Source organism: Sus scrofa, chromosome 9 (assembly GCF_000003025.6).
Source record: "Sus scrofa isolate TJ Tabasco breed Duroc chromosome 9, Sscrofa11.1, whole genome shotgun sequence".
Classification (NCBI taxonomy): domain Eukaryota; kingdom Metazoa; phylum Chordata; class Mammalia; order Artiodactyla; family Suidae; genus Sus; species Sus scrofa.
Window position 1 is genome coordinate 88,040,602 of NC_010451.4, and position 27,762 is coordinate 88,068,363.

Here is a 27,762-nt window from a genome sequence, read left to right on the forward strand (position 1 = left end):
GAGAGGAAAGAAGGGAAGAGGGGAGGAGAGAAGGGAGGGAGGGAGGGAGGGAGGAGAGCTAAGGTAGGCTGCACAAGAGAGTCAGAGGTAAAGCCTGCTGTGGAACTAGCATCTTTGTAGATGCCCACTGTAACCATAAGGAAAAATGCCTTCTCCTTGGGTAGCCACAGGCAGTTTTCATGAGGGAATTCATGTATCCAGTGCATTTCCCTGTTGAAGATCCTAGTCCTTAGTGCTGGGGCTCAGCATTGGTTATTTGAGACTGGGTCCTTTGTCAATTGGATAGTGGCAGAGCAACTGCTCCTTTCCAGCCCCTACCTTTTACAACTTTGGAAGAACTGATTTAGCAATACTTATGAAACTAAAGACGTAATAAAACCATCTGTAATTTACTGGACCCACATTTGGGGTCATAATAAGATATCTCTTGAAAACCGTTACAAAATTATGGCCACATTTAGGCATATTAAAATACATGGTATTTATGTACTTTCATAAAATAATGACTGGGAAGGGACTTTTATAAACATATACTTATTTCACTTTATATTTCAAAACAAAAGGAAGTTCATTTTAATAAAATTGTATTGTTAACTCTGACTTCTAGAAATGCTAAACTAACCATATCTTAGAGTTTCCTAATTCTGGTGTGTTAATTTCTCTGAACCAAATTTCAATAGAGTTCAACAAAAGCAAATCTCTTAATTCTGTTACCACTGTGTTTTTATATGGTAGTTAGATAAGAATCACTTTATCCATTTTGATAGACTAGCAATCTTATACATTTGCCCAGCTTGCTATCCTTGAGTGTAGGATTTTGCCCAAGAAGCTCGCATCACTCTACATTAATAGGAAGATTATAATGATATAAATGTAATAACATGACACTCACTGACAATGTCCCAAAGCCTCAAAGAGCTACTGTTGAAAAGCATTTTTCTCCTAACTCTCAACTTAGAGAAACATTGAGTAATACCACTGAATTAGTCACAACTATTACTGGCTATATGACACATCTTAAGCAAGGAAAGTCCCTTGCTCTCTTAAAATACTCTTTTTAAATAGCAGAGTTCTAAAATTAGCATTGGCAATTTTTAAAAAATTAAAAGTAAATAAGTAAAATAAAATTAACATGGGCATTTTAATGTACTAAAGCAATATAAACTTACTAAATGACATGTTTAAAACTCTAAAAAATTAACTTTATGGAGTAGGAATACATATAAAAATAGATATATACATATATGTATATATGTGCAAATATATTTAGTGTGCATATACATATATTTTCCTAGTTATAATATATTGTGTGATATTATATGTACACACTTGTAAATAAATAATATTAGACCCACTATTATGCTAACTTTTAAAACATGCTATGTATATTGTTTCCTTATTCTCATCAAGGATTTAGTTTTTAAAAAATACAGTGCATACTATAATTAATATTAATGTAGCAAAATAATAATGTACACTCATGAAATGTCATATTTGAAACTCTAATATCTTTAAAAGTACTGCTTAAAAAATTAAAACCAAAAAATTTTCCTCCAGGGATTCAGCTTATTAACAGTTTTTTCTTGTGAAGTGGTTTGCTGTTGATTATAGAGTCCAGAGTCATCAAAGGGAAGACACACCTCCAAAGTGACCTGAAAAGATAAAGGCACATCAGTTGATATGTAATAAATATTTTGGTCAGAAAGGATGTTGAGCTTCAGAAAGTGGTTTTTCTTTTCTTTTTTTTCAGTTTTATTGGGATATAATTGACATAGTACATTGTATAAGTTTAAAGTGTACAGCATAATGCTTTGATATATGGATATATTAAAAAATTATAACCACAGTCAAATTAGATCCCATCCATCATCTCAAATAGTTATAGTTTTTTTCCTTGTGATGAAAACCTTTGAGATCTTCTCTCTTAGCAACTTTCAAATATGCAATACAATATGGTCACCATGCAGTACATTTTATCCTCAGAAATTAACTGAAAGTTTGTGCCTTTGCACCACCTTCACCCAAATACTACACCCACCTTTCCCAACTTAGGCAGTGGTTTTTGTTATCAAGTGCAAGAGAAAGAGAATAGAAGGTTAGAAAGCATCCCTTTGATGTCTTGGTAGCACTGAATTATAAAAAACCATGTGACTTTAGACCATCTAGGTGAATCTTTTCTGCTTGCCTTCCCCCCACCCTCCACTGCCACTTTAGAGTTGAGGAAAGACAGCTTACTAAGGACACAAAATGAAGAGCAGTTACAAGAATAGAAATTAGATGTCTTGAGTTGGAGTCTTTTTATGCTGCAATTGTTCTTTGAAGCCAAAGAATTCAATTTCAAGATGGCAGGCAGTGGAACATGTTGCAGAGTTTGGTCCCCTTTTTTGAAGGCTTTTGGAGAAATCTCATTTCAGTATCGATTTGTGAAAATACAGAAGCTTGAGGAAATGAGAGACAAGAAAACCTGAGCTGAGGGAGTTTCCATTGTAGCACAGTAGAAACAAACGACTAGTATCCATGAGGATGTGGGTTCCATCCCTAGCCTTGTTCAGTGGGTCAGGGATCTGGCGTTGCCCTGAGCTGTGATATAGGTTGCAGATATGGCTTGGATCCTGTGTTGCTCTGGCTGTGGTGTAGGCTGGCAATTACATCCCTAATTCAACCCCCAGCCTGGAAACTTCCATGTGCCACAGGTGTGGCCCTAAAATGGAAAAAAAAAAAAAAAAAAAAAGAAGAAGAAGAAGAAAAAGAAAAAGAAAAAGAAAGAAAGAGAAAAGAAAAAGAAAACCTGAGCTGAAAGCATGAAAAATTATAGAAGCTATTGCTCAACATTCCATTCAACAGCTATTTGAGTATCCACTCCTCTGGGTCCCTGAGATACATTTGTGAACTAAGAGGCACAATTTCTTCCCTTGGGAAGCTTGCACCTAGTGGAGAGAATTAGAATAAAATAAGTAGTAATTAAGTAAATTGTGCATCACTTTGAAAGATAAGTGTTATGGGAAAATAAAAAAGATTGAGAGGAGTGACAGAGGTGGGGTATAGGTGTGGGAAAGGGCATTAAGGAAATGTCTTAATGAGGAGATATTATATGAGCAAGGATTTGAGTGAGGTGGAGGAGCTGGTCATCTGGGAAAGATCATTCCAGGCAGAGGGAATAGCTCTTATAAAACCGTGAATGGCCAGAGTGCGGTCTGGCATGTTTGTAAATAGCTTTCTGTCAGAGAATGGTAAGAGATAGAATCAGAGAGATGCTGGGCAGCTTCATTGTGCAGAGATGTGGATCATTTAAAAAAACCTTTACTTTTATGATGAGAAATACAATGGAGGTCTAATTAAGTGTATTGACCCGGCTGCTGTTGTTGAGACAATAGAGAGTGGATTTGGTCGGGGAGGGTGGTGGATACTGGTAAAAAGAAGTTTATAGAGGTACTCCTTGGGAGGCTGTAGCTGTAATCAAGGTAAGAAATGTTGACATAGGTCAGGGTAATGACAACTGAGCTGTTAAGACATAAGTTTCAGAATAGTTTGAAAGTGTAGACAATAGGATGTCCTGATGGATTGGACATGGGTGTGGGAGAAAGGAGAGCTGCCAAAGATGAAAAACTGCCTCAAGAAAGAAAATGGAGGATGATGCTAGAGAGAAAGGAACAGAGTGTGTGTGTGTGTGTGTGTGTGTGTACACATGCGTATGTGTTGGGTGTGTGAGGAGATGGAGGGTAAAGGTTAAGGAAGAAGAGCAGGGCTTACTCTGGTTCATGCTGGGGAGCTGGTGGTGACACCAGTTATACTTGGCATACTTAGAGCTCCCAGCACTGACCCTCTTTGACAAATGGCCATGATAACCCTTTCCTTTGGTGCTTTCCCAAAAGGGCACTGGTCCAGCAGTGATTGAGGTGGTGGGGGCCATACTGAAGCCCAGCAGCCACAACTGCTGCCTAGAATCTTTTAGCAGCTGCTCTTTTGAGGTGCTGCCCTCACCACTTCTCCAAGCATGAACCGTCATGATGCGTTTTCCTTGGGAGCATCCTTCTCCTGCACTTCATTCACAGGCTTGTACAGATGGATGAAAAAGTGTGCATGTTGTAATGTGCACATTTGATTTTATAAGAAAAATCTAAAAAAGAGCAGAAGTCGTCTTTGTCCATTTGAAAATGTTCAATTTTATGATCTGTTGCTTTTAAGTGATGACCTATAATTAAACTATAAGGAAAAGCATAGGCTTGAATTTTCACCCATAGTTCATATTTGCATGATTATAATACATTATAAATTATACTGGGTCAGAATATGCTGCCTCAGAGGTCAAAAAGACCTCATACTTCTAAAGGACACTTTTAAATACCCTGCTTCATTGGTGAGGACAGAAATACGTATAAATCCTTGCCCTACTCAAAACCTTCCAGTTTCCCTTCTCTTTCTAAATGAAATCCAAAGTTCTTATAATGGCCTCTAAGGCCCTATACAAACTGGCATTACATATTTATTTATACTTTTTCTGGCCCCATTTCCAGCCATCTTTCCTTTTATTCATTTTGCGTCAGCCCCAGTGACCTCTTGTGCTGACTTGAATATACTGAAGACCCTTGTACTTCGGATCCTCTGCACTCTCTATTCCTGTGAGCTCGTACTCTTCCTCCATGATTCGCTTGACCTTCCTCCTGACTTCATACAGTGCAGTTCTCTGTTCCACTGTCACCACCCCAGAGCAGCCTTCTCTGTATACTCATATCTAAATGTGCACCACCTCCCATGACTTTGTCTAGTTTTCATTTTAGACCATACTACACACTTCCCTGTCATTAATACACTGTTTTTTTGTTTTTTGTTTTTTTTTCCCTCCATTGAAATGTAGAATCCTTGAAGGAGAGAGATCATAGACTTAGTTTCTTTTAATCCTGGCCTCGCACCAGTACCTGGCACATCCTAGGTGGTTGGTTAAGATTTTTTGAGTGAAGAAAGTGAATGGGTTGACCTTTGACATGCCTAGAGCATACAATGTATAAAAGGTAGAGAGAGCAAAGGAGTCTATAAAGTCATGCAGATGCTGGCCCCTGCATGCCTCAGACAGAACAAGGAGAGACTGATGTTGAGGAAACCAGGGGCTGAGGGATAGTGGTTTGAGTATTTCAGGAAATGAATTGGAACACAGTATAAATTCAGCCTTTGTCCTTGTCAGCCCATCTGCCTGAACTGACCTCCTTACCTTTTCTTCCTGGCAACATCTGTTTTGTTTGTTTGTTTGTTTCCTTTTTTTTTTTTTTAAGGGCCACACTGTGGGATATGGGTGTTCCCACGCTAGGGATCTAATCAGAGCTACAGCTGCCACCCTACGCCAGGGCCACAGCAACACCAGATCCAAGCTGCATCTGTGACCTACACCACAGTTCACAGCAACGCCGGATCCTTAACCCACTGAGTGAGGACAGGGATTGAACCTGCAACCTCATGGTTCCTAGTTGGATTCATTTCCACTGTGCCACGATGGGAACTCCATCTTCTTGGCAATCTCTTATACTGATGTCTGAATTTACTTTTTATGTCTGTTCTTCTGATGGGCTTTCTTCATATTACCTTCCTCCCTTTTAGCTATCCTCTCCCTTCTGTCTCTAGTGCATTGTTTGTGCCTGCATCTGTGTCATACTGTACTGTACAGACATGTTTCCCATCTGAATTTCCTTCTAAGTTATGAACTCTTTGAGGGCAGAGTTATATTACAACTTGTTATGTCTTTGAATCCCAGTGCCTCTCACATAACGGGGGCTCGATAAATGACTTCTGAATGAATATAGAAATATTGTTGAGTAAGTCTTTGGAATGTTTAAAATTTGAGTTGAAGGCTGAGGAAGAAAGCTTTTTGTTTTCCTTAAAGGCAGGTTGGTGCTCCGCTGTCTGGAGCATGCCAAATTAGTGGGTAGTGTAGGATGCTGGTCACTCACATACCTGGGTCAGTCATGGGGAATCACTAGTGGAGTCCCACTTCAGCACAGTGTGCATAACTCAATGTCAGTGCAACCAATTCTCTGGCCATAGAATAAATCCAGAGATCTGATTCTAGCTGAAGAGCTTTCAAATTAGAATCACATTTCATGGAAAGAAATCCAGAATAGGAGCCTTTTCTCCTTAATGTGTTTAGTGTCTAATCGCATGATCTATGTCTCCCTTTATTGTCATTATTATTACTAGTAGTAATAGTATTTTTGTCTCCATTTATTTATATAAGCTCAATGTACTCTCTCAGCATGAGTCTTACCTGGGGAGAGGACATATATCCCATTATTATTGCTTCAACCATTTGTTTTCTAGCAAGGAAATACATGTACAAAAAAATCAGTGGACCCTTCTTTTCTCATACAGATAATTCTCATTATCTTTGTAATATATATATTACTTAATTATATGTATATATATATATAAATAACTTTGGACCTATGTCTACTTTTGATATAATTGTATATTACTTTGGTCCTATGCCTCTCTCTCTTTTTCTTTTTTTTTTTACTTCCTTGCTTTGTAGAAGTACATTCTCAAATAATTATTCAGAAAGAATGCTTTGGAATTAAATTTCTGCATCCTTATTTGTCTTAAAGTATTTTTAAGTAACACAAATACTAGTATGTAATGGCTAGAAGTAGAAATAAAATTTAAAAATAATTTTCCCTCAGAATGTAAGGACATTCAGTGTTGCTGATTAGGACTTTGATGTCAGTCTCATTCTCCATCTCTTTTAAGGATGACTTTTTTAAAAGGATCCCTAGGGACTTGAAGTTTCATGAGAATGTGTTTGAGTATGTACGTGTTATACATAGAGCTTGGCACTGGTTGGACTTATCAAATCTGTGGACTTGAGTCATTTTTCAGTTCCTAAAGATTATTTTCTGCTTTTAGTTGAAATTTTCCTCCCCTCTCTTTTCCAGTATTCTCAGGAACTCTATTATTCAAAGATAAGACTTCTGTGTTAATTATCTAATAATATTCCCTCTTATAGATTTTATCTATTTGCTTCCTTTTTTAAGGGAATACCTCAATTTTACTTTTTTTCAGATCTCCTATTAATTTATACAATTACAGTTTCTATCTTTTAAGTGTTCCCCTTGTTCTTTAATTAATCTTTTCCATAACAGCATTATCTATGTTTTAAAGGTAAAATGTTGTCCTGAATCTCCTGGAGATTATTATTTCTATTCCTGAACTCTCTCTTTTTTCCAGAGTTGTTTACATTTATGTTTTTTTTTTTTAACTTTTTTTTTCTTCATGCTACTGGGCCTCCTTATATATACTGGGAAATTCCTACTTTGCCACTGATATTTATGAAAGCAGTAACTGGTGTCAGCTTTCCCTGCGGTTGTGTAAGTGGGTCAGTTGGGATCTCTATGTCAGCTGCTGTTGGATAGAGTGTTTGGACTGCAAAATCCCACTAAGGGGGATAGCATTCCAGAGGATGGCTCATGGTCTCTGAATCTCCCTAAATGACTGTATTTGGAGGACAGTATCCACACTAGAAGGCTTGGCTTGCTCAAGACACATCCTTTTCTTAAGAAAGAATGATCTGAATGTTCTGCATGGAGTTAAACACTGGTTGCTGGAATAGAGGACTGAGGTGTTGAGATGTGGTCCTGGTCTTCTTCACCAACTCACATTTTAAGTTTCCTTGTTTTCAGTTCTGCCTTTTTTTCTTTCATCATTCCTGTTTCTTCAGTGAGATTCCATCTCTTCTGTCGCAGCTCTCTTTTTTATTTTTTTCAATATCCAACCAGCCCATCTCCCTTTTCTGGAAATGTATTAAAAATATCTGGTTGTTGACAACTCTCCCATCCTTTCTTCTTATATATCTATTCATTTTTTGGATTCTGATATTTGGTAATATTTTATTTTGAAATATTGAGCTTAGAGAAAAGTTGTGAGAATAGTGCAGAGTTCCTGTATACCCAACACCCAGCTTCCCCTAATGTAAAAACTTATATAACTACAGTTCTATTATCAAAATTAAAAAAAATTAATATTTGTTTAATGCTGGTAGCTAAGCTACAGATTTTATATGGGACTCCACTTTTCCCACTAATGTCCTTTTTCTGATTCAGGATTTAGTAGCCTCCAGTCTGTAACACATCTTTTGTCTTTCCTGACCATGACTTTTAAAGTGCACTGGTCATTTTATTTTGTCAAACATCCCTCAGTTTGGGTTTGTCTGATGTTTTCTATTATTAGATGATTAGATTGGAGGTTGTATGTTTTTAGCAAGACTACTACAGAGCTTATCTGCCTGTCTCAAGAAGTAACGATGTAATACGTCTTATTACTAGAGGTGTTAACATTGATTGCTTTATTATGGTAATGTCTTGTTCAAATGGTGATTTTCTTTTTCCTTCAATTTTCTATACTAATTAAGGTTAAAGTTTTCTGTAAGGCAGAGCTGTTTCTTTTCTCTATTCTGTTATTTTTTTAGTCTCTGTGAAGAGTCTTTGATACTTACTTGAGTATATGTATTAAAATCCAGTATTGCCCTTATTTATTTTATTCCTCAGATTGTGCCCGCTCTGGCCGTTAGGATCTCTTTCATCACAGCTTATATGCTCTACTGACATTCCCTATCTCCTTGTGAGCAGTTCATTGTTTTCTGTCACCTGAAGATATTCCAGAAATATCTCGTATTTTCCCTGATGCAGTCCTAGAATCAATCCCCTGGATCCTTTTACTGGAGATTGATACTCACTGTGCTCTTTGCTACTGGACTGTCATCGCTTTTAAGAAATACATAATAAGCCATACACACATATATCTAAAGTTTTTTTCTGTGTCTGTTTATCTGATATATATTCAAAACCATGAGTTCCTATTTATATTCTTATAATTTTCTTTCAGTGGGATATTGGGAAAAGTGAGGAATAACACTTATACTTTTGTTTGCTGTCTTTTACCAGAAAACCCAATTATTTAAATAATATTTTAAATGAATGCCTTTGAGGCTTTGTCCTATTTAGGAAAATTGTATATTTTTCCCACTCAGTACTCCCAAATATGTTTTCCAGTCTTTCGCACATGGTAGAGCTTTTGAGTAAAAATTAATTAGTCTGACATAAATAGAAGAGTGCAGACACTTCTATGTTCATTGCTCAAATATTCACTACGATAATACGATCTGTGGAATCTTAGTTTCATCAGTTTATCAGAAAAATAAGCATGAAAGAGTTTAATGCCAACAATAGGAAATAAGGTTCAGTTCAAAATTTAGCACATTTTAAAGCCAAAACAGTGTTTGCAACATAGTAGACAATACATACTTATTAAAATAAATGAATGACTCTTACCATTATCTCCATTTAATGAGCATCTTTTGTCATACACTCAGATATTCTTCAATATCCAGAATATATTGTAGCATAGCATCAGACAACTCGTATTGTCATGCATCACTAATTCATTCAACAAACAGCTGCCATTCAGACATAGCTCTAAGCATGTATATTTTTAAGTGGATGGAATTTATCAAGTAATGTATTTTTTTTCAAAATGTTCCATTTTTCTTTATTTTCAGGAGTGAATTCAAATGTATAGGATTAGTCCTGTAAGTTAGAGCATTTTGAAAGTCTATGTGAAATTGGAAAATCCATATTTGTGAATTTAGGGATAATATAGCAAATGTGGTATTTACTTCAGACAGAAATTAGTAGATTCTATGTATTTAGAAATATGTGGCATAAATAGACTTTTTTCTCTGTAAGCAGGTAAGATCTTTACTAACAAAATAGTTGCACTGAAAAAAAACTGACTCCAGCCCATACCTAGTTTCCAAATGCAGACCAAATTTCTACTATTTTTTTCTAATGTTAGAGTAATTTTTTTAAATTTTGGCAAAAATGAGCATTCATAAAAATGTTTTGTTTGTGACTCACTCTCTTTTTTAGTTTATGCTTTTATTTTGATGAAGGCATCTAATACCTTCCTTTGATAATATTTTTGGGAGTTGCAATCTTTTTGTTTTGATATTTTGGATATCTTAAACTTTATTATTTTACTCTCAGTTTTATGGTTTGGATGTATATGAGATTCTAAATTAAAAATTTTTTTCCTTGGACTTTCCTTCATATGTTGATTTCCTAAATGGGTCCTTTAAGTTTCTTGCCAATTTTTCATGTCTGTTTTGTGTTGTACTTTCTAAGAGAATTTGTCAAATTTATCATCCAGTCTATCATACATTTTGTGTGCTGTTTCTTCTTTTTCTTAATAGCACTTTTAATTTCATAGATGCACTATCGTATGTCTTTGAGAATAACCCAATTTCTGTAGTTATAGTCTCTTCCCTGTGTTTTCTCTTGATTTCTGAGTTCCCTTCCTTTTATTTGTTTATTTGCATGTTAGTTTTGTTGTCTTTCATGCTAAAAACTTTCTTCACACATTCCATCATATTTGAGAACAGGGTACTGAAAAGATAAGTGAGAGTTCTTTATGACTGAGAGGGGCTTTTTGACTGGTGAATTCACTATAGGAAGATAGAGGGAAAAGACCTGACTGTTCTGAGTGACTCAACAAATGTCCATCTCTCTAGGTATTTTCTCTTTGGCCAGTTTATTTCTCCATGGAGAGAGAGAGAGAGAAGTTGTCTTGCTTTTCATGGCTTCCTCTCCATAGATTTACACTTAGGTTTCAGCTTTCCCCTCTATCTTCCTATAGTGAATTCACCAGTCAAAAAGCACCCCTCAGTCTTAAACAATTCTCACTTATCTTTTCAGTACCCTGCTCTCAAACTTTGATCATCTCAAAGTTTTCCATATTCTAAAATTGTGTCGGCATTCCTTATCTCCTGACCTATCTTTGTCCATCAAAAATACATGCATATATACTTAATATCCACATATAGAGAGAAACCTTTATGGAAAAGGTTTATCCTTCACGCCATCTTACAAGTGTAGATTGAAGAGAAAGAAGAATTGGCAGGGGGGATCCTTCAGAAAAGAGGGGAGATAGATAGAAAATCGGTTACTATTATGCATATGATTGAAGGGACGACATTGTTCATCTACCTACATATTTTCCTAAGAGTAGTGTTTGTTCTCTAAGGTAGTACATAGAATTGTACTACCTTACAATTCTGTGGATTCTTTGAGACAATATATGCCAACATTTAATATTCCAACAACATATGTCACATGCTATTTCACACATGAAAAGTGAAATCATAACATGTGATACTTTTATGAAAATTATTGGTATTATTAGTAAGGAAAATACTTGAATACCTTTCCTGATAATGTAGCTATTTAGAGGTTCTTTATTGAAGAATACAATTATTAAGTGGTACATGGTAAACAAAATTAGCTTTTCACTTCGTTTCACTGATGGGCCAATTCAGATATAAGTGGCTTTCCAGTTGTTGGGAAGACTACTGTGGAAGCCACTTACAAGTACATTTATTTATGATTCTGGAAGATTGAACTTTTGTGCTTTTATGACAGTAGTGGAGTTATGAAAAATATTTAATTCATTTTTATCTCTGGTAGGTTAAGTTTCAAATAAGTATTTTTTAAATTTTATGACGAACAAATTCTTGTTTCCATGCAGAAGGGTTTAAGTGTAAAACTAATATGTGGTCATTGTAAAAAATTTGGGAAATTTTCAAATATAAAAAATTAAAAGAACTTAATTTTGTCACTATTCAAGGAGAGCTATTTTCATATTTGGTTTAGTTATTTCTCCCAAACACACAGTAGAGAACTTACTAGTTTTTAAATTCACTGTAGTGTGAACCATCCCCATTTCATTAAAAAGTCTTTGAAAATTTAAATTTAAATACTGGCACACATTAAAAAACACAGGTTTTTTAATGAAGCCTGCATTAAAAAACTAATCTTATAAAGCCCAGTAGCATCTATTAGTCATTCTCTCTCACATCCATCACGGAGGAGGAAGAGGGTAGGGAGGCCTGAGAAGGCTTAAGAGGTAAGTCCTGAAGTGTCTGAATGGAGCCAGCAGGGGCTGCTGTCATGGATGAGGCTGCCACATTCCTGGTGTCTCTGACCTTGGACGCACTGAACATTATAGTCTGGATTCTATTAAAGGAATTTCGTGTTTTTCCTTTGCAAGAGTCACCCCCTACCACGACAAATATTTAAAAATGTTTCTTAAAAAAAGTTGAAAAAGCAACTTTTTCCCAAAAGAAATTTATAGTTCAAATTTACACCAAGTTCTCACTAACTGGAGCAAGCCGGGTTTTCACTAAAGCTTTGACTTTCTTCTGTAAAACATTAGTCACTCCCTTGGAAGAAGCAGTTTTTTATAGGCAGTGGGGTAAAACAGCCACAGATGTTCATGTAATATGACAGGCTGTAGAATGTACCTGCAAAGCATTTTTTTTAATTCAGAGGAAAAAAGGATGAAAGAAAAAAAGACTGAAGGGATGCTAAAGTAACAGCGATTCAGTATTAAGGAAACGATAAGTTTTTGATCCACTCAAACAGTGTTTTCTTTTCCCCTTTTCTTTATTCTTGGGAAGTTCTTGAGGTTGTGCCAAGTCGTTTTCACTGCACAATTTTTAAAGGTATTCGCCTTTCCTACGTGTAACTGGTTGCCTTTTTACTGTGCAGGACTGTGGTGAAGCCTGTGGCCAAAGAGTTTGATCCAGACATGGTCCTGGTTTCTGCTGGATTTGATGCATTAGAAGGCCACGCCCCTCCTCTGGGAGGGTACAAAGTGACAGCAAAATGTAAGTAATAGACAACACCTTTTACATGTGTATCGTAAACTTCGTTGAGATTTTCAAAAATGTTTCAGATGGTGTTTACTGCTCTGTCAGGTTCATCCCTTTGTAGACATTGGCCTTTAAGAAAAATAAAGTTAAACAAATCATTTCCTTTGGTGGACTTGAAGGGCCATTTCAGAGCCTTTATATTTTTCAGGAGTTATTTTTTGCTATTTAAAGCCAGAAGTGATAGGGCTTCTATTTAAAATATGTTACATTGTAACATATGTAAACCTTGAAAGGTCTAGAAAAACCAATGGGCTTTTCCAAGTAGACTGGAAGTCACTGTTTTTATTCCATTGTAAGTGGGGTTATGTATATGTTACCTGATAATGGTGTAGAGTTCTGCTGGGTCTGAGTACAAAAGTGCAGTTCCCGTTGCTCAGAGGCTCATACGTGCCTATGGGCAGCACTCAGGATCTCTACTAGTTTTCTCTTATAGTGCAGAAATTAACTTTTTTGGTTGTATTCCTTAGCAACTAGACACCAAATGAACAAATAAATTTTGTGATACGTTGCATTTGAATAATATGACCTAATGGAATCTGGCTAGAAAGGGGCTTTCTTGAAGAAGAATTTCCATGCTCTCTGAATATAAAAATAAGGCATACATTTAGTCCACACATACAAATTTGTGCTGGTACTCTGGATAGCTGTAAAAAGGGAAAAAGGAAAAAAAGTAAAATTAAACAAAGAATAGGAGCCACTATTGTGTATTTTTAGTAGGGGCTGAAAAGAAACAAATCAAAAACAACCCAAATAGTTTTAAGTGAGAGAGATGAGTTTGGAGCAAGTGTGTTTTATTAATTTGAAAAGAACCAAAGAACTAGTATTATGCCAGCCTTTGTTTTAAGTTGGCTTCTCATGTGAGAGAGTTTCTGTACAGAAACTCTAATTCTTCCAGTAACATTGTTAGGTAGTAGCTATTTTTAACATCAGTTATTTACCCAGGGTTCTTGGTGCCTTGTTGTCTATTGAAAATATATTAAAAGAGGCCAACACTACAAACACAAAGTATAAATCACAGTTTTGGCAACATTGAATAGAGAGGTGTTTGTTCATATTGGATATCTTTATTATCCTTTTTCTTTCTCCGTGGAATTTCACTTACAGGGAAGTCAGTCTTTTCACCGCAGATAAACCTCATTTAGGTCGAGATTGGTGAATAGTTTAGTCTAAATAAAGAAGAAAAAAAATGCTTGTACCCTAAACTGAGATAAACTCAAACAACAGAAAACATATGGAGCAAAGATGGAAATCTAGAAAAGGTGTTGCTGGCCAGTAAATACAAGAATCTCCCTCAGAATGGAGGAATGTCTATATTTGGGTCTTTCTCCTTGCCAAGGGGGAAAATTGTAACAAGTCTGAAAAAGCTGGAAGGAACTCTTTTTGTTTGCTTGTTTATTTGTTCATTTTTTGCCAAGTCAAATTCATACTAAAATCTCAAATGCCATCTTGGGAAGTTTCCACCTCAAGTTAGCTCTAGTAAAATGCACCAAAGCCTTCATTACATATGTTTCTTTATCATTTGGGGAAAAGCTCTTTGCTGTTTTCTATCCCCAAATAAATTTATCTGTAATCTCTCTAGACCCTCAACTCTCCTTATCTATTTCTTCTCTTCTACATCTCTTCTATTCGACCATTGCTTCCTTACTAGTTGACTTGTTTCCTAAGAAAAACAAACAGACATAAAATTTAAATAATCTAATAATTGAATTTTTTGTTGAGTATTTGCCATTTAAGAAGGAAAAGATATGCAATGAGGAGAGGAAACCCTAGAACCCACAGAGGATGGAGTAGAGTCTATCTAAAACAGTTCACATATTTCACAGGTGAGAAAACAAATTTATTTTAACATCTGAAATAATTGGGGTTGAAACCCAAGTGTTCACCCTGACTATGTAGTTAGCAGAAATTGCATAAGGCTTTTACTGGATTTTTTCCAAAAAGAAAAACGTTTCATAAAATGCATGCGAATACAAAACTTGGGGGCACACTGCAGAGGCCATCTTGGTGCCCAAGACCCTTACCTCCACAAGCAATCTGTGACAGACAGTGACTCACACCCTGATACTTAAATGAAAAACAGCAGAACATCATAACTGAGCAAGTGTTTGTCAGATCATCTCATGCAGTCCTGAGTTTGCCAGCGATATTTTCTAGAGATGCTGCCGCACTCACTGAGTAGAGGTTAGGATTACTGAAAAACTGTATTCTTCAAATAGTTCATACCTGGCCTGGGTCTCTCTCTCTCTTTTTCTTTCTAAGTACCTGGAAGATGCATTTATATTGCTCTGATCTGGTCAGACAGTTAATATTGGTCCTTCACTGTCCCATGTCAGAAGTCATTCTCCATTTGAGGGGAGTCCCAGAATGAGACTAGAAGTAAGCTAAAACCTCACATAAAAAGTGGGTAGAAATTAAAGAAACAGGAGTTCCCGTTGCGGCTCAGTGGTTAACGAATCCTACTAGGAACCATGAGGTTGCGGGTTCGGTCCCTGCCCTTGCTCAGTGGGTTAAAGATCCGGCATTGCCGTGAGCTGTGGTGTAGGTTGCAGACGCGGCTCGGATCCCACATTGCTGTTGCTGTGGCTCTGGTGTAGGCAGGCAGCTACAGCTCCAATTCGACCCCTAGCCTGGGAACCTCCATATGCCGCAGGTGCAGCCCTAGAAAAGGCAAAAAGACAAAAAAAAAAAAAAAAGAAGAAGAAGAAAAAGAAATTAAAGAAACAAATTCCTTTCCTAAGATTTTCCCATTCCTGCAAAGCTCACTCTTTCCCCAAATAGAATGTTAAAGGATTTAAAATTTGTATTGTCTTAGCACATTGAATATACCCTCTAAAAAACTTTTGTTTGGTAACTCTGAAAGGAAAAGATAAATTAAGTCAAAATAACAAGTGTTTTTGTTTGTTTTTATTTATTTATTTATTTATTTTTATTATTATTTTCCCACTGTACAGCAAGGGGATCAGGTCATCCTTAGATGTATACATTGCAGTTACAGTTTTTTCCCCCACCCTTTCTTCTGTTGCGACATGAGTATCTAGACATAGTTCTCAATGCTATTCAGCAGGATCTCCTTATAAATCTATTCTAGGTTGTGTCTGATAAGCCCAAGCTCCCGATCCCTCCCACTCCCTCCCCCTCCCATCAGGCAACCACAAGTCTCTTCTCCAAGTCCATGATTTTCTCTTCTGAGGAGATGTTCATTTGTGCTGGATATTAGATTCCAGTTATAAGTGATATCATATGGTATTTGTCTTTGTCTTTCTGGCTCATTTCACTCAGGATGAGATTCTCTAGTTCCATCCATGTTGCTGCAAATGGCATTATGTCATCCTTTTTTATGGCTGAGTAGTATTCCATTGTGTATATATACCACATCTTCCGAATCCAATCCTCTGTCGATGGACATTTGGGTTGTTTCCATGTCCTGGCTATTGTGAATAGGGCTGCAATGAACATGCGGGTGCATGTGTCTCTTTTAAGTAGAGTTTTGTCCGGATAGATGCCCAAGAGTGGGATTGCAGGGTCATATGGAAGGTCTATGTATAGATTTCTAAGGTATCTCCAAACTGTTCTCCATAGTGGCTGTACCAGTTTACATTCCCACCAGCAGTGCAGGAGGGTTCCCTTTTCTCCACAGCCCCTCCAGCACTTGTTATTTGTGGATTTATTAATGATGGCCATTCTGACTGGTGTGAGGTGGTATCTCATGGTAGTTTTGATTTGCATTTCTCTTATAATCAGCGATGTTGAGCATTTTTTCATGTGTTTGTTGGCCATCTGTATGTCTTCCTTGGAGAAATGTCTATTCAGGTCTTTTGCCCATTTTTCCATTGATTGATTGGCTTTTTTGCTGTTGAGTTGTATAAGTTGCTTGTATATTCTAGAGATTAAGCCCTTGTCAGTTGCATCATTTGAAACTATTTTCTCCCATTCTGTAAGTTGTCTTTTTGTTTTCTTTTGGGTTTCCTTTGCTGTGCAAAAGCTTTTCAGTTTGATGAGGTCCCATGGGTTTATTTTTGCTCTAATTTCTATTGCTTTGGGAGACTGACCTGAGAAAATATGCATGATGTTGATGTCAGAGAGTGTTTTGCCTATGTTTTCTTCTAGGAGTTTGATGGTGTCCTGTCGTATATTTAAGTCTTTCAGCCATTTGGAGTTTATTTTTGTGCATGGTGTGAGGGTGTGTTCTAGTTTCATTGCTTTGTTTTTAAACATGTAATTAACTTCTTGATTTTTCTTAAAGAATTGGTTGATACTATGATAAAAGCCCATATGATTTAAAATTAAAGTTGATTCTTGGCTAGTACTGTTTTTCTTCCTTTCGCTTTTCTCATTTCTTTACATATTAAGTGTTCTCTACTGTGAGACTACAGAAAGAATATTCAGATTTGTTTGGGCTGAAGTTTTAAATAAATTATCTGGATTAGTTATTTGACATCTATGCTGTTCTTTCAATTAACCACCAGGATTAAGGCCCGAGCTGAAAAGAATATCAGTAACTCTGTGTCCAACCCTAAACCTTATAGCAAACTTCACCTTAAAGTTAGCATTTTTTCTTTTTAAATACTCTCATTTGGATCATATTGTCTTCAAGTTACAGTTTAAGAAGGCTGGCATGACAACTAAGTGCCATGTTTAGAGAATGTGTTGGAATAAAATTGATTCACTGTATTGCAGCACCCCCTGGTTTAACAGTATTGCCATCATTTAAAACAGCAGAGGTTCTTTAGTTCAAATCCACTTCACAGTGAAACATATTTTTCCTTTCTTTTCAACACATTTATATATTTTCTACTTTCTTTGGCTTCAGGTAGTGAACTTACCTGTGCAAATTGCTTTTATCATCTGCATGAGTTTTCCTTTCTCCAAAATAATGCAAAAGTCACTGTGAGATGATAGCCATGTAGGAGCTTTAAAAGCATGCTTCCTTTATAAACATGGAATAGTTTATAATCCTTGAGGTAGAAACCGTTTCCCTCAGCAAATTCACAAGTATTATTTTGACAAAGAAAGAATAGATGATAGTGGGGAAAAAAATCAAATAACATGCCTTAGATTCTTGAATTACCTTCTTTTTCTTGATAGAATGTTGTTGTCCTTTTCATTGATCCTCTAATTTTCCCCCATGTGAATGCCTGTATGTCAGGGAGAAACACTGTTACGGGGAAGATACCTGTCAAAATGAATTCATCCTTTGCTATGAGTTATCTTTGAGGAAGGACAAAAATTCCTTAATTGGTCAGTTCACCAGAAATAAGTCTCTGAGAAGTTGACTGCTAAAGCAGTCAGCAAATAAGTGCCAAGGAACAACTTCATTAAGCTTATGAGACTATGTTGAACTACTTCATCTGCCGGTGATGATTGTATGTGCATTTTCCCCCATGTACATTCAGGGCTGTGTGGTTCCCTTGGTCCTCTGCCTACACACTTCACTTGTCCACAGAGTTGAAGGCAGAATGAGCCAAAGTGCATTTTTTTTTCTTGCTCTTCCCTCACTGATGATTCTACTCCTCCCTTAAAATATTGGTAGCTATCCAAATTCTCTAATTTTCTCCCCATTATCAAAACTTGTAGGGAACTCGATCATAGTCATTGTGTTTTGTTTATTACCTGATTCTACTTTTTAAAAATGAGAAAATTTCAGCGAGCGTGATGGTTCTTTTCGGCAGTTGCATATTTTATTATTTATCTGTAATTGTGGAATCAATGCTTTGTCTTCTTGTGATAGAATTTCAAGCTGCAGCAAACAGGTGTGGAGAAAAGAAGTGTCTGAAAGACAGCTATTAAATACCACTTCATGAAGGATCAACCTTAAACTTGAATTCCCTCATTTCTCTTAGAATAGGGTGGAAACTGGAGAATATTGTCTAGAATTGATTATTTAAAGTATCCTCCCATCTGTCTACCATCAGGTTAGCATCTCTTGTATACTTCTATGCTGTGTCCTCAGAAGCTGGACCAGTGCCTGGCACATGGTCTAAATAACTTTATTATTTTTTAATGAGTAAAGGTAAAATGAACTCATGCTTGGTTTTAAAGTAGGCCAGACCCTTTATTCCAGTATATTTGATGCTACTTGAATTAGAATTTCATGATTATTTTTGTTTTGGGCACTGCTATCCCCATCACTGTCAGTTCTTTATAGGCTTTAGGCCACACGTTAATAACTCCTATAGTATTTCAGTTAACACAAACCTATGTTTCTGACAGTAATCACTTATCCAATATTTCCTTTAATAGAAATATTATTGAATATAATATAATATTAAATCAAGAAGTAATGATTTCCTTGCAACAGTGGGCCTTGGGCAAAAGCATTGAGTATTAACACTAGAATCTAGATGATGGAAATAACTCATTTCCTATCTGCTCAGAAAAACAGGTTTGCGGGAGTGAATCCTTTAAATAATAAAGCAGAAATAAGCAGGAAAAATTATAGGAGAGTGTGGAAGAGTTCATTTTGGGGTCAGAATATCTATGTATGAATCTCAACTTTGTTCCTTGCTAATTTTGTAGTAAAGTTTCTTAATCAGAAAAAAAAAGTGGGAGATGAAGGAAATAATTATACTACAGCATAAGGAATACATGATTAAGCATTGTGAATTAATAGTTTTGAATTTTATTGTTATCAACAACTCTAAACATTCAAGAAAAGTCTTAATATTTTAGATGATGTATTTAAATACAAAATACACCTGGCAAATGTTGCAAGAAGAATTTTTTTTAACTTATTTGAACAAAATGGTCAGAATGGTCAGAGGTCTTGGGAAGCTATGCAGGATTCTAGGTAAATAATAAGTGTATGTCCATTTAATTAAAAGGTTAGAGAGAGAAGCACCTATATCTCACATTTTCATATCCATATGCATCCTCACATTATAATAAGTTTTGGGACAAATGGAATACTTTACAATGATTTAAAAAAAAAAGCACCATTATTTTGTGATGAGAATATCTTAGGCCCTGCCTGCCTAAAAGCTGTGCAGTTTGTCTTGGTATATTGAGGTGTTCTTGGATCTTGACATTATTAATATGCTAATGCAGAATAAATTATCCAGTGATACTTTTTTAGCAATTGAATTATCTGAAACACAGCTAAGACTCAGAAGATAAACAAAAGAACTTTTCAAATGTAAAAATAGATGCAGAAGGTCTACTTACAAATAGACCTACCTTCCTGCCCTTACTGAGATGCTGCTTAATTCTTTACATCAAGGAATGAGCATACTTGGTTATCTAATTTTACAACCTGCAGAAGATTTGAGTAATAGTGTGGAAATGGGGTTAGATGAATGGATAGTGAGCATATGTCTAACTCAGAGTTCCTTAGATTTGAGTCCACAGACCTCCTAGGAATCCAGGGGTAAAAATCATGTGGTTCATGAACTTAGATGGAAAAAATTACATTATTTTTACTAATATTGCTCCTTATTAGCTACAAGAATTAAGGAATGTATTTCCTCCCATTATAAATACAGGTAACAAACCATAGCTATATCAGTAAAACAGGTGACCTTGTCACCTGTAGAAATAATAGCTATTCTCATATCACTTTACTGTTGTGTAAATATTTCCAGTGATCAGTTACTCTCACTTACTTTGAAATGATGGTCTATATCAGACCTTCCACTCAATATACTTTTTTGATACAGTAATACGAAATTAGATGCATTATACCATGACTTTCCTCCATGTTTCATAGTTATTTTCAATGTAGTTTATTATGTTATCTGTGTACTTATTGTATACATTTTAAAACATTCTGAGAAGAGGTCCATAGGCTTTACTGCAAACACAGATACATATACACACTCTCTCTTTTTACTTTTTGGCAGAGAGGAGTTTGTCTTTACTTACTGATTTGCCTCTCACACTATGAGTTATTCTGTTCCACTTTACTGAACTTTGGAGCAAACACTAAAAAAAAAAAAAAAAAAAAAAAAGAAATGAGTGTTCAGTTTTTCCAAAGATTTCTTTATCCGTAAAACAAACTTCAGATATGTCTTGCAATACAGGCTAGTCTTCATGTCTTGTAACTGGAAGTCATACTGACATTGTAAACAATTATTCAACTTCACATAAAAGATTTGTACATTGATATATGATCATTTTAGAGAGAATAAACTAGTGTAATATGGGAAATTAGAAATTTTGGTTAAAATCATGGACTAATTCTGAATTTGGATTTCTTTATTGGTTTGAGTGATTTGAAAGATGAAGAATAACAAAAAGAATTATGTAACAAACTTCATTATTTCCACTATTTAGAATTGGTAGCAACTAAATAGTTTTATTATTTTTGCTCCAAGAATTTTGTTTATAAAAGAAATAAAAATTGCAGATGAATGCAGATTCCCCTTTAATCACTGAATCACCATCTCTAAGTCTTATTCCTGTCCACTCTTAACCAGTATCATCATTTGGGCATTTTCCAACACTCACACACACACACACACATACACTATACAGTATTATTTTAGTGAATATGGTTTTTAATTGACCATATATAGCAAAAGTATTAACATTTGTATTCTGTACATACGGGTTAGGGAACTTGCTTTTTTTTTGACTTTTAATACATTTTTTTGACATAGGCTTAGGAATATTTATATACCCTTTTACTTTCCCTATTCTGGATCATTTCCATAGTGTACTCTATCTACCTTCCTATCAGTGGACCTTGAAGTTGTTTTCAGGTTGTCAATGCTGTGAACAGTGTTGAAGTGAACATCCTTTACTGCGCCTGACTTTATTTAGTCAGTTTGCACTTCTGTCTCTCTTTCAGTATGAAGCACTTAACTTGAAGGGAAGCAGCTAAAGGAAAGAATGCCTTCTACCTTCTGTAACTATTCCTTAAACCAGTGATGGTGGAGAGCACTAAGGCTCTGAGGTTGAAAACGTAGTCTTGTCATCCAGTAGGCAAGTCATAATCCTGGCCTGGGCCCTTAGAATGACCACAAGAATGTCATTTCAACCTCTTGAAGATTGTTTTCTTAACTGGAAGGGGAATATTAATTTCCTTCTGGCAGTATTGTTGTTATTGATGATAGAAAATAATATCTACTGGAAATTATTGAGTGTTTTCTCTGTGCCAGGCTCTGTCCTCACTGCTTCCCTGCATTATTTCCTTTTTATGATTAAATGAGATAATATATATGATGCACTTTTTTGTGCCCTGAAGTCACTAAAGAGGGTTTATCAGTCATTTAAATTTCCAAATTAAAAAAAGTGACAAAAAATTGACTTGCTCAAATAACAAAACCACAACTTGATCGCATGTCTCTTAACATCCAGTTCAACATACTTTCCACTTGGCTCAATGAGTTATTAAAAACATCCCAGATAAATAAGAGTTTTTACTTACTGTAAAACTTACTCAGAATTGTGTAAATACAGAAAAAATAAAAGATACTTTCCCAACAAAATGTCTTATTTATATGAAATTCTCCAAGTCAGAAAAAGTCAGCAGAGCTCTTTTAAATATATGAGATCTTACCAGTTTGCAGACTCTGTGCACTACTTTTCATGGAGCATCTTGTGCAAGAATTAGTCAGGGACTTAGTCTTCAGTTCAGCTCAGAATTTCTGTGTTTCAGCATGTCTCTTTGTTGTGCTCTTATGCAAGTACATTGACCCCTGCAAAGACAGGGTGAAGTGGATTTACAGGACATTTATATTTGTAAATGTCTTATGCAACATTGCTTCCTTATATGTATCCAACAGCCAATATAAAGAAGTAAGGTAGCTAATTAAGAAGGGAAATGTCAGCATATGAAAACTTAGAAATCTTAAATTTGGGGATGATTTTATATTTAAAATGACTGGCATTTATTCAGGATTAATTCATTGAGTGCTCTGTGTTCCACTATTACCCTGCCTTCATTTTCTCAATCGCCTGATTCCTTACACCACATAGCAACTCAGATACCAAACTGTAGAAGGGTATTTTCCATCTACAGTGCTTAGTTACTGATGTTATGAAACAGTTCTTAGGCTAGGATGACTACTGCTTAACTTCAAAGGGCAAAATGACTATAACTGGAGCTGGATGAGCATTGCTTTTGAAAAGAAAATACATAAGCATTCTGAAAGAAGATGCCAGCCACAACTATACAGTAAAATGTGTACTATATTTTACTGATACTAAGATGTACTTTTTCATACTTTAGTATGTCTTAATTGGAATGCCTCATGTTTGATGGCATTTCATTGGTTGGCAGTGGTTTTTTAATTTACATAGTGATTTATAAGAAAATAGTTACAATTATTTTGTGCTATGATTGATGACATCCTAAAGTGTTACATAGTATTTTACTTTTAGAGCTTTTATTTTAAAAATCCCAGTGAAAGGCCATACTAAAATTATAGCTTAGATTTCCATTTTATTCCTCTACAGAGTTCCAATGATTGAGTAGAATCTTGAGAAAGTAAAAATTAAAATAGCATTATAATGTAAAACAAACAAACAAAAATATTATGAGGGAGAAATTTTATGTAGTAGGGTCTTTCAATGTGCTGGCTTTTGACTCAGACAAAAAAAAAAATTGTTCTTCCTTGGCCTGAAATCCATATGACCACAGGCTCTGACCCTTTATTGCGGTGATCACTCTAAGGAAAATGATTGGTTTCCAGCTCACTTTACAAATCAAATCAATACAAAGAAGAATCAGGTAGCAAATGATTCATTAAGTAATTCATAGGTTGGTGCTAGTAGTGTGAGTATATGGGCCACAGCTGTGTGACTGATCATCCTCTACTGACACATGTGAGGATAATGGAATTATCAAGGAAATATGGAGAATGAATGTGTACTTTTCCTCCTGCAGGAAGTTTTCCTCACATGACTCCCATGAGCTGGGGAATCACTATGGTCTAGTACTGTGGCTTCAGAACCAGTAGGCATCCAAGTCACCAGGGTGGTGTGGGGGACTAGTTAGGTGTGCTGGGCTCTATTCATAGAATTTTTGATTCATTAGGTGTGGAGGAGGGCCTGAAATTTACATTTCCAACCAGTTCCTAGGTGAGTGCTGAGCCTCCTGGTCTAGGGATCACACTTTGAGAAACACAGGGCTGGCTATGTAAAGAAAGGACACAGGATTTGGAATTAGTTGATTTATAGATTGGGTCTAGTTGGCTACCAACTCACATATCTGTGACTTAATATTCTTGTCTCTCAAACAGAAATAGTACCAACTAGTTTTGGTGAAGCATAGGGCTGTTTTGAGAATCAACTAGGTCATGAACTTAAAAAAATGCTTTGCCATATGTGATACTATAAATATGACAAGATATTGATGATGTTGTACCTATTAAATTTGGGAATCCTGTTCTTTTCATACAAGTAAGCTGGGTTCAGAATTCGTGTGTCAAAATTCTTTTGCATTCTAATATGAAAATAAATTCTAAATATATAGTTATTTTAAAATGTTTAACATATCTAAATATTTCAAGATATTTTAATGAAATAGGTAGTTGACTTTCTCCTTCAGAGATGGCTGGAGACCCACATATCTCTTCTTCTCCCTCACTTTCTTTCCACAGAACCTCCACGCTTGTTCCAGGTGATACTGGGGTTCCTTGTCACTGATAAGGCACCAGGAATTATGGCAACTGTCTTAATACAAACTCTTATGATTCCAGAGTGTTATGGTTAATTAGCCTCCTCTGCACAATATTTCCCTCAGGTAGTTTCAGACCAAGAGTCACTTCCATGGATGTTCCCTTATCTCTTTGCCTAAGTAACCTAATCATTCCTCAGTAAAGTACTTTGAACTCTACCAGTTCCCTTAGAAGAGTCCAGTAGAATTCTTCCAGATCCCTTAGTAGAAAGAAATTTTGATCTCAAAGTTTGATGTATTTTTCATTCAAACAATATGAAATATGATAAGATAGAGATATATAATTTTCTTCCAAGTTGTTTTTTAAATGTAGTGCTTATTTTAAAGAAGTTTCTTCATCCCATCTCTAACCCTTAACCTCACTAAATCTCAGTACCAGCTTGTTCCATAAGAAATTGTATGATCTAACCAGATTGTAAACTCTTATTTATCTCCTTTTATTTCTTCAGATTTTCAGTGTGAGGAAGTTTTCAATCTAAATGAGTCACCTATATAAACTAATTAGATATATATGTTAATGGTAGAAGCAAAACAAATGTCTGGCACTATGAATATCTATTTGTCAGTCTCTACCTTGATTACTACATGTTTCTCTAATGTTCAGTCTCTATTCAGGAATGACTTAGCTAGAGTTATATGTAATTATTTAAATGTATAGGTTAAGGTCTTCCTTCCCTACTGTTTTCCTCGTTTATATGCCTTTATAGAATTTGTAAACTGCAGGAGCTGTCTGTTTCAGAAATATCTTACCAAATCATTGACAATCTATTACAGATCAACCCCATGCGTAATATTCTCTTCCTAAACTACAGTACAATGTGCACTTCTTACCATTCATGACCTCTTTCCACTCTCTTCCTCTTTATCCTCCTTGGTCTTCTCTTTTTTAATTCTGCTACAATATTGCAAATCTTTCCATCTCTAACTGGCCAAATCCATGTCAGGTCTGTGTGTAGGATATACCTTCTGATTGGAACCTTCTCTCCTTCATTGTGCCCTGGCTATTTTCTCAGCTCAGATATTAGCCTCCCGGAGATTTCTCTTCTGTCTTCTCTGTACACTCATCATCATCCTTTATCATTTGTCCTAATCACTATTTGCTAAAACTATGCAATTTGAAGCTATTTTGTATTATTAACTACTATGTATCCCCAGACCAAAAACATCACTTCACTCATTGTGCAGTCTCAAAAGATATTTATTGATTTCTGTGTAGTAGATGATTATTCCTTTTTAAAAAATAAAATGCCCTAATTAAAAAATATATTTAAATTCTATAGTCTAATCTATTGTTTTCTTTTACTTGAAAAGTTTTATCTTGTTTGTTCAAGATATCGTCATAAGCATTCCTATTGTATCATGTTTGTTGCCAAAAAAACCCAAAATAAACTAAAAAAGAAAGAAAAGAAACAATAGCTAGCCTACCAGCTGGTGTTTAGATAGCAGTTCAAAAAAGCAGACTCTGGAGTGTAAATTTCTAGGACTAACACTTGTTTTTGCTACTTTTCTAATTATATGAGGTTGAGCAACTTATTTTACCTTAGTAAGAATCAATTTCCTCTTACAGGGAATCAATCTGTAAATAGGACTTCCTATTTCATAAGTTTCTGAAGATTTTAAAAATGTCCCCTTTCAACCTAAAAACTCACACTTATTAGGCTCTCAACAAATCTTAAGCAATGTTATACAGTATTAAAATTTTCTTGTGCTTTGGATTACAAGTTCAATGTATACCACTTTTAGTGGAGTTGAACAGCTCTGGATTGCTGTCTTGATAACAAAATAGAACTATCCTGCTTTTAAATGATTCAAACAAATTTAGGGTTAAAACTGCATAATTAGTAGCAAAAGGCATGAGTCCATAGATTTAGGGAGACCCCATCTGCTGATGAAATGAATATCCCAGACATCCACATAATGAGGAGTCGGTCTAGCTGGCCCAGCTCATTGAGGTAGGACAAGCTAATGGTATCTGGGACAAACAGCAAGTTTCTTCACCTAGTAAGTATTTCTGTAAACATCTAAGAGGTTTTTATGTGCTCTTCATGTTGCTGAAGATAAAAAGGAATAAAACTGAGGGAACATTTCTAGTGGTGATTGGCATTATACCATATCTATTGTGACTGATTGCCTTTTGAGAAACAAGTTTTCTTCATAAAGCAAGGAAATTTACTACAGTATAACATAAAAGAAAATGTTTATTTTTGAATAATATATGGAAATTTACCTCTGATTGTACTGTGATCAAAATTTTAAAATAAGACAGAAAATAGAAAGAAGAATTGATGTAGCTAGTGATGAAGACAAAGGTAAGCCTAGAGAGACCAGATTTAATTTATTTAGTAGTGCACTGAGTATTTATTTGGCCAGTCATTACTTAACTCTAAATTTAAGATGTTTCGGCAAGTATGTCTGATCTGGGTTTCACAACATGTATTTGAGCACTGTGTAAAATCCAGTCATCTTGTTTAGAATCACTTATCTCAAATACAAAATGTGTTGCAAGTTCTGTTCATTTATTTACAGTTTTCTGGATCTAAACAGTTTCTTCAGATGTTATTTCTATTAAAAACATCTCCTCCCAGCACAGTTCTTATGCACAATAATTCCTTCCTGTTTTAGGGTAATCATCTGATTAAGGCACACATAAGGAGTCCCTAAAATTGCTCTTACTGTCCAAGTAGCCAGCAGAGGGAAACATTTATTAAATGTACCTAATTTCAGTAACTGATGGGTTCACGAAGTGCCTAAAGAAAACAGCGGAGTGTCAGGCTACTTGGGATGGTTCCAGAAGGTCGTCTACTTTAAGAGCTGCATTTTATTAAGGATTGTGATGGTTATTGGAACTTTTCCTGTTGTTTTACTCAGTAGTCTCAGGAGGACTATTTGGCACTAGGGTGCAAAACGGGGTCTCAGCAATTAAGAAGAGACACCACTTCAGGTTGTTTAAGAGTAAATAAATCATTGAGTACCAGACTTGATAACTGATAAGTGCCCAACTGAAGGAATAGCCCAAGATTGTTCAAGAGCCCAGCTTCTTATTCTTTCCAGTGTAGTACATTGTGTGACTGTCTCCAGAAGAGGTGTTCAGGTATTTGGCAAGAGGAAAGTCAATTGCACTTAACTCTTTTTTCTTTTTTTTTTTTAAAAAAAAACCTTATTGGAGTATAGTTGACTTACAAAGTAGTGTAAGTTCCAGATGTACAATAAAGTGAATCATTTATACACAAATCCATTCCTTCCAGATTCTTTTCCCATGTAAGCTACTGCACAGTAGTGAATAAATTTTCCTGTGCTGTACAATATGTCCTTGTTACTTATTTTATATATAGTAGTGTGTATATGTTAATCCCAACCACCTAATTTATCCCTCCTCCTCTCACATTTCCCCTTTGGTAGC

General features: G+C 35.6%; 1 protein-coding gene and 1 long non-coding RNA gene across 37 annotated transcripts in view; one reads left to right on the top strand and one right to left on the bottom strand.

Moving 5' to 3' along the window:
- HDAC9 (histone deacetylase 9) overlaps window positions 1-27,762 on the top strand; it is a 1,028,404-nt gene that overhangs the window by 876,202 nt on the left and 124,440 nt on the right. For all 34 annotated transcript variants that reach the window (XM_021102482.1, XM_021102481.1, XM_021102484.1 and 31 more), the window contains one exon: window positions 12,582-12,700. In XM_021102482.1, the coding sequence (XP_020958141.1) occupies window positions 12,582-12,700 (119 nt within the window). The remainder of the gene's footprint in view (window positions 1-12,581; window positions 12,701-27,762) is intronic.
- Window positions 67-27,744, bottom strand: LOC110262241. 3 transcript variants are annotated; one of them, XR_002347058.1, is made up of 4 exons: window positions 22,242-27,744; window positions 20,603-20,662; window positions 17,814-17,880; window positions 67-1,652 (listed from the first exon to the last, which is right to left on the bottom strand). It is a non-coding gene; the product is annotated as an uncharacterized LOC110262241 (long non-coding RNA). The 3 variants fall into 3 exon arrangements; XR_002347056.1 differs by having other exon boundaries at window positions 17,814-20,662; XR_002347057.1 differs by lacking the exon at window positions 67-1,652 and having other exon boundaries at window positions 16,871-17,880.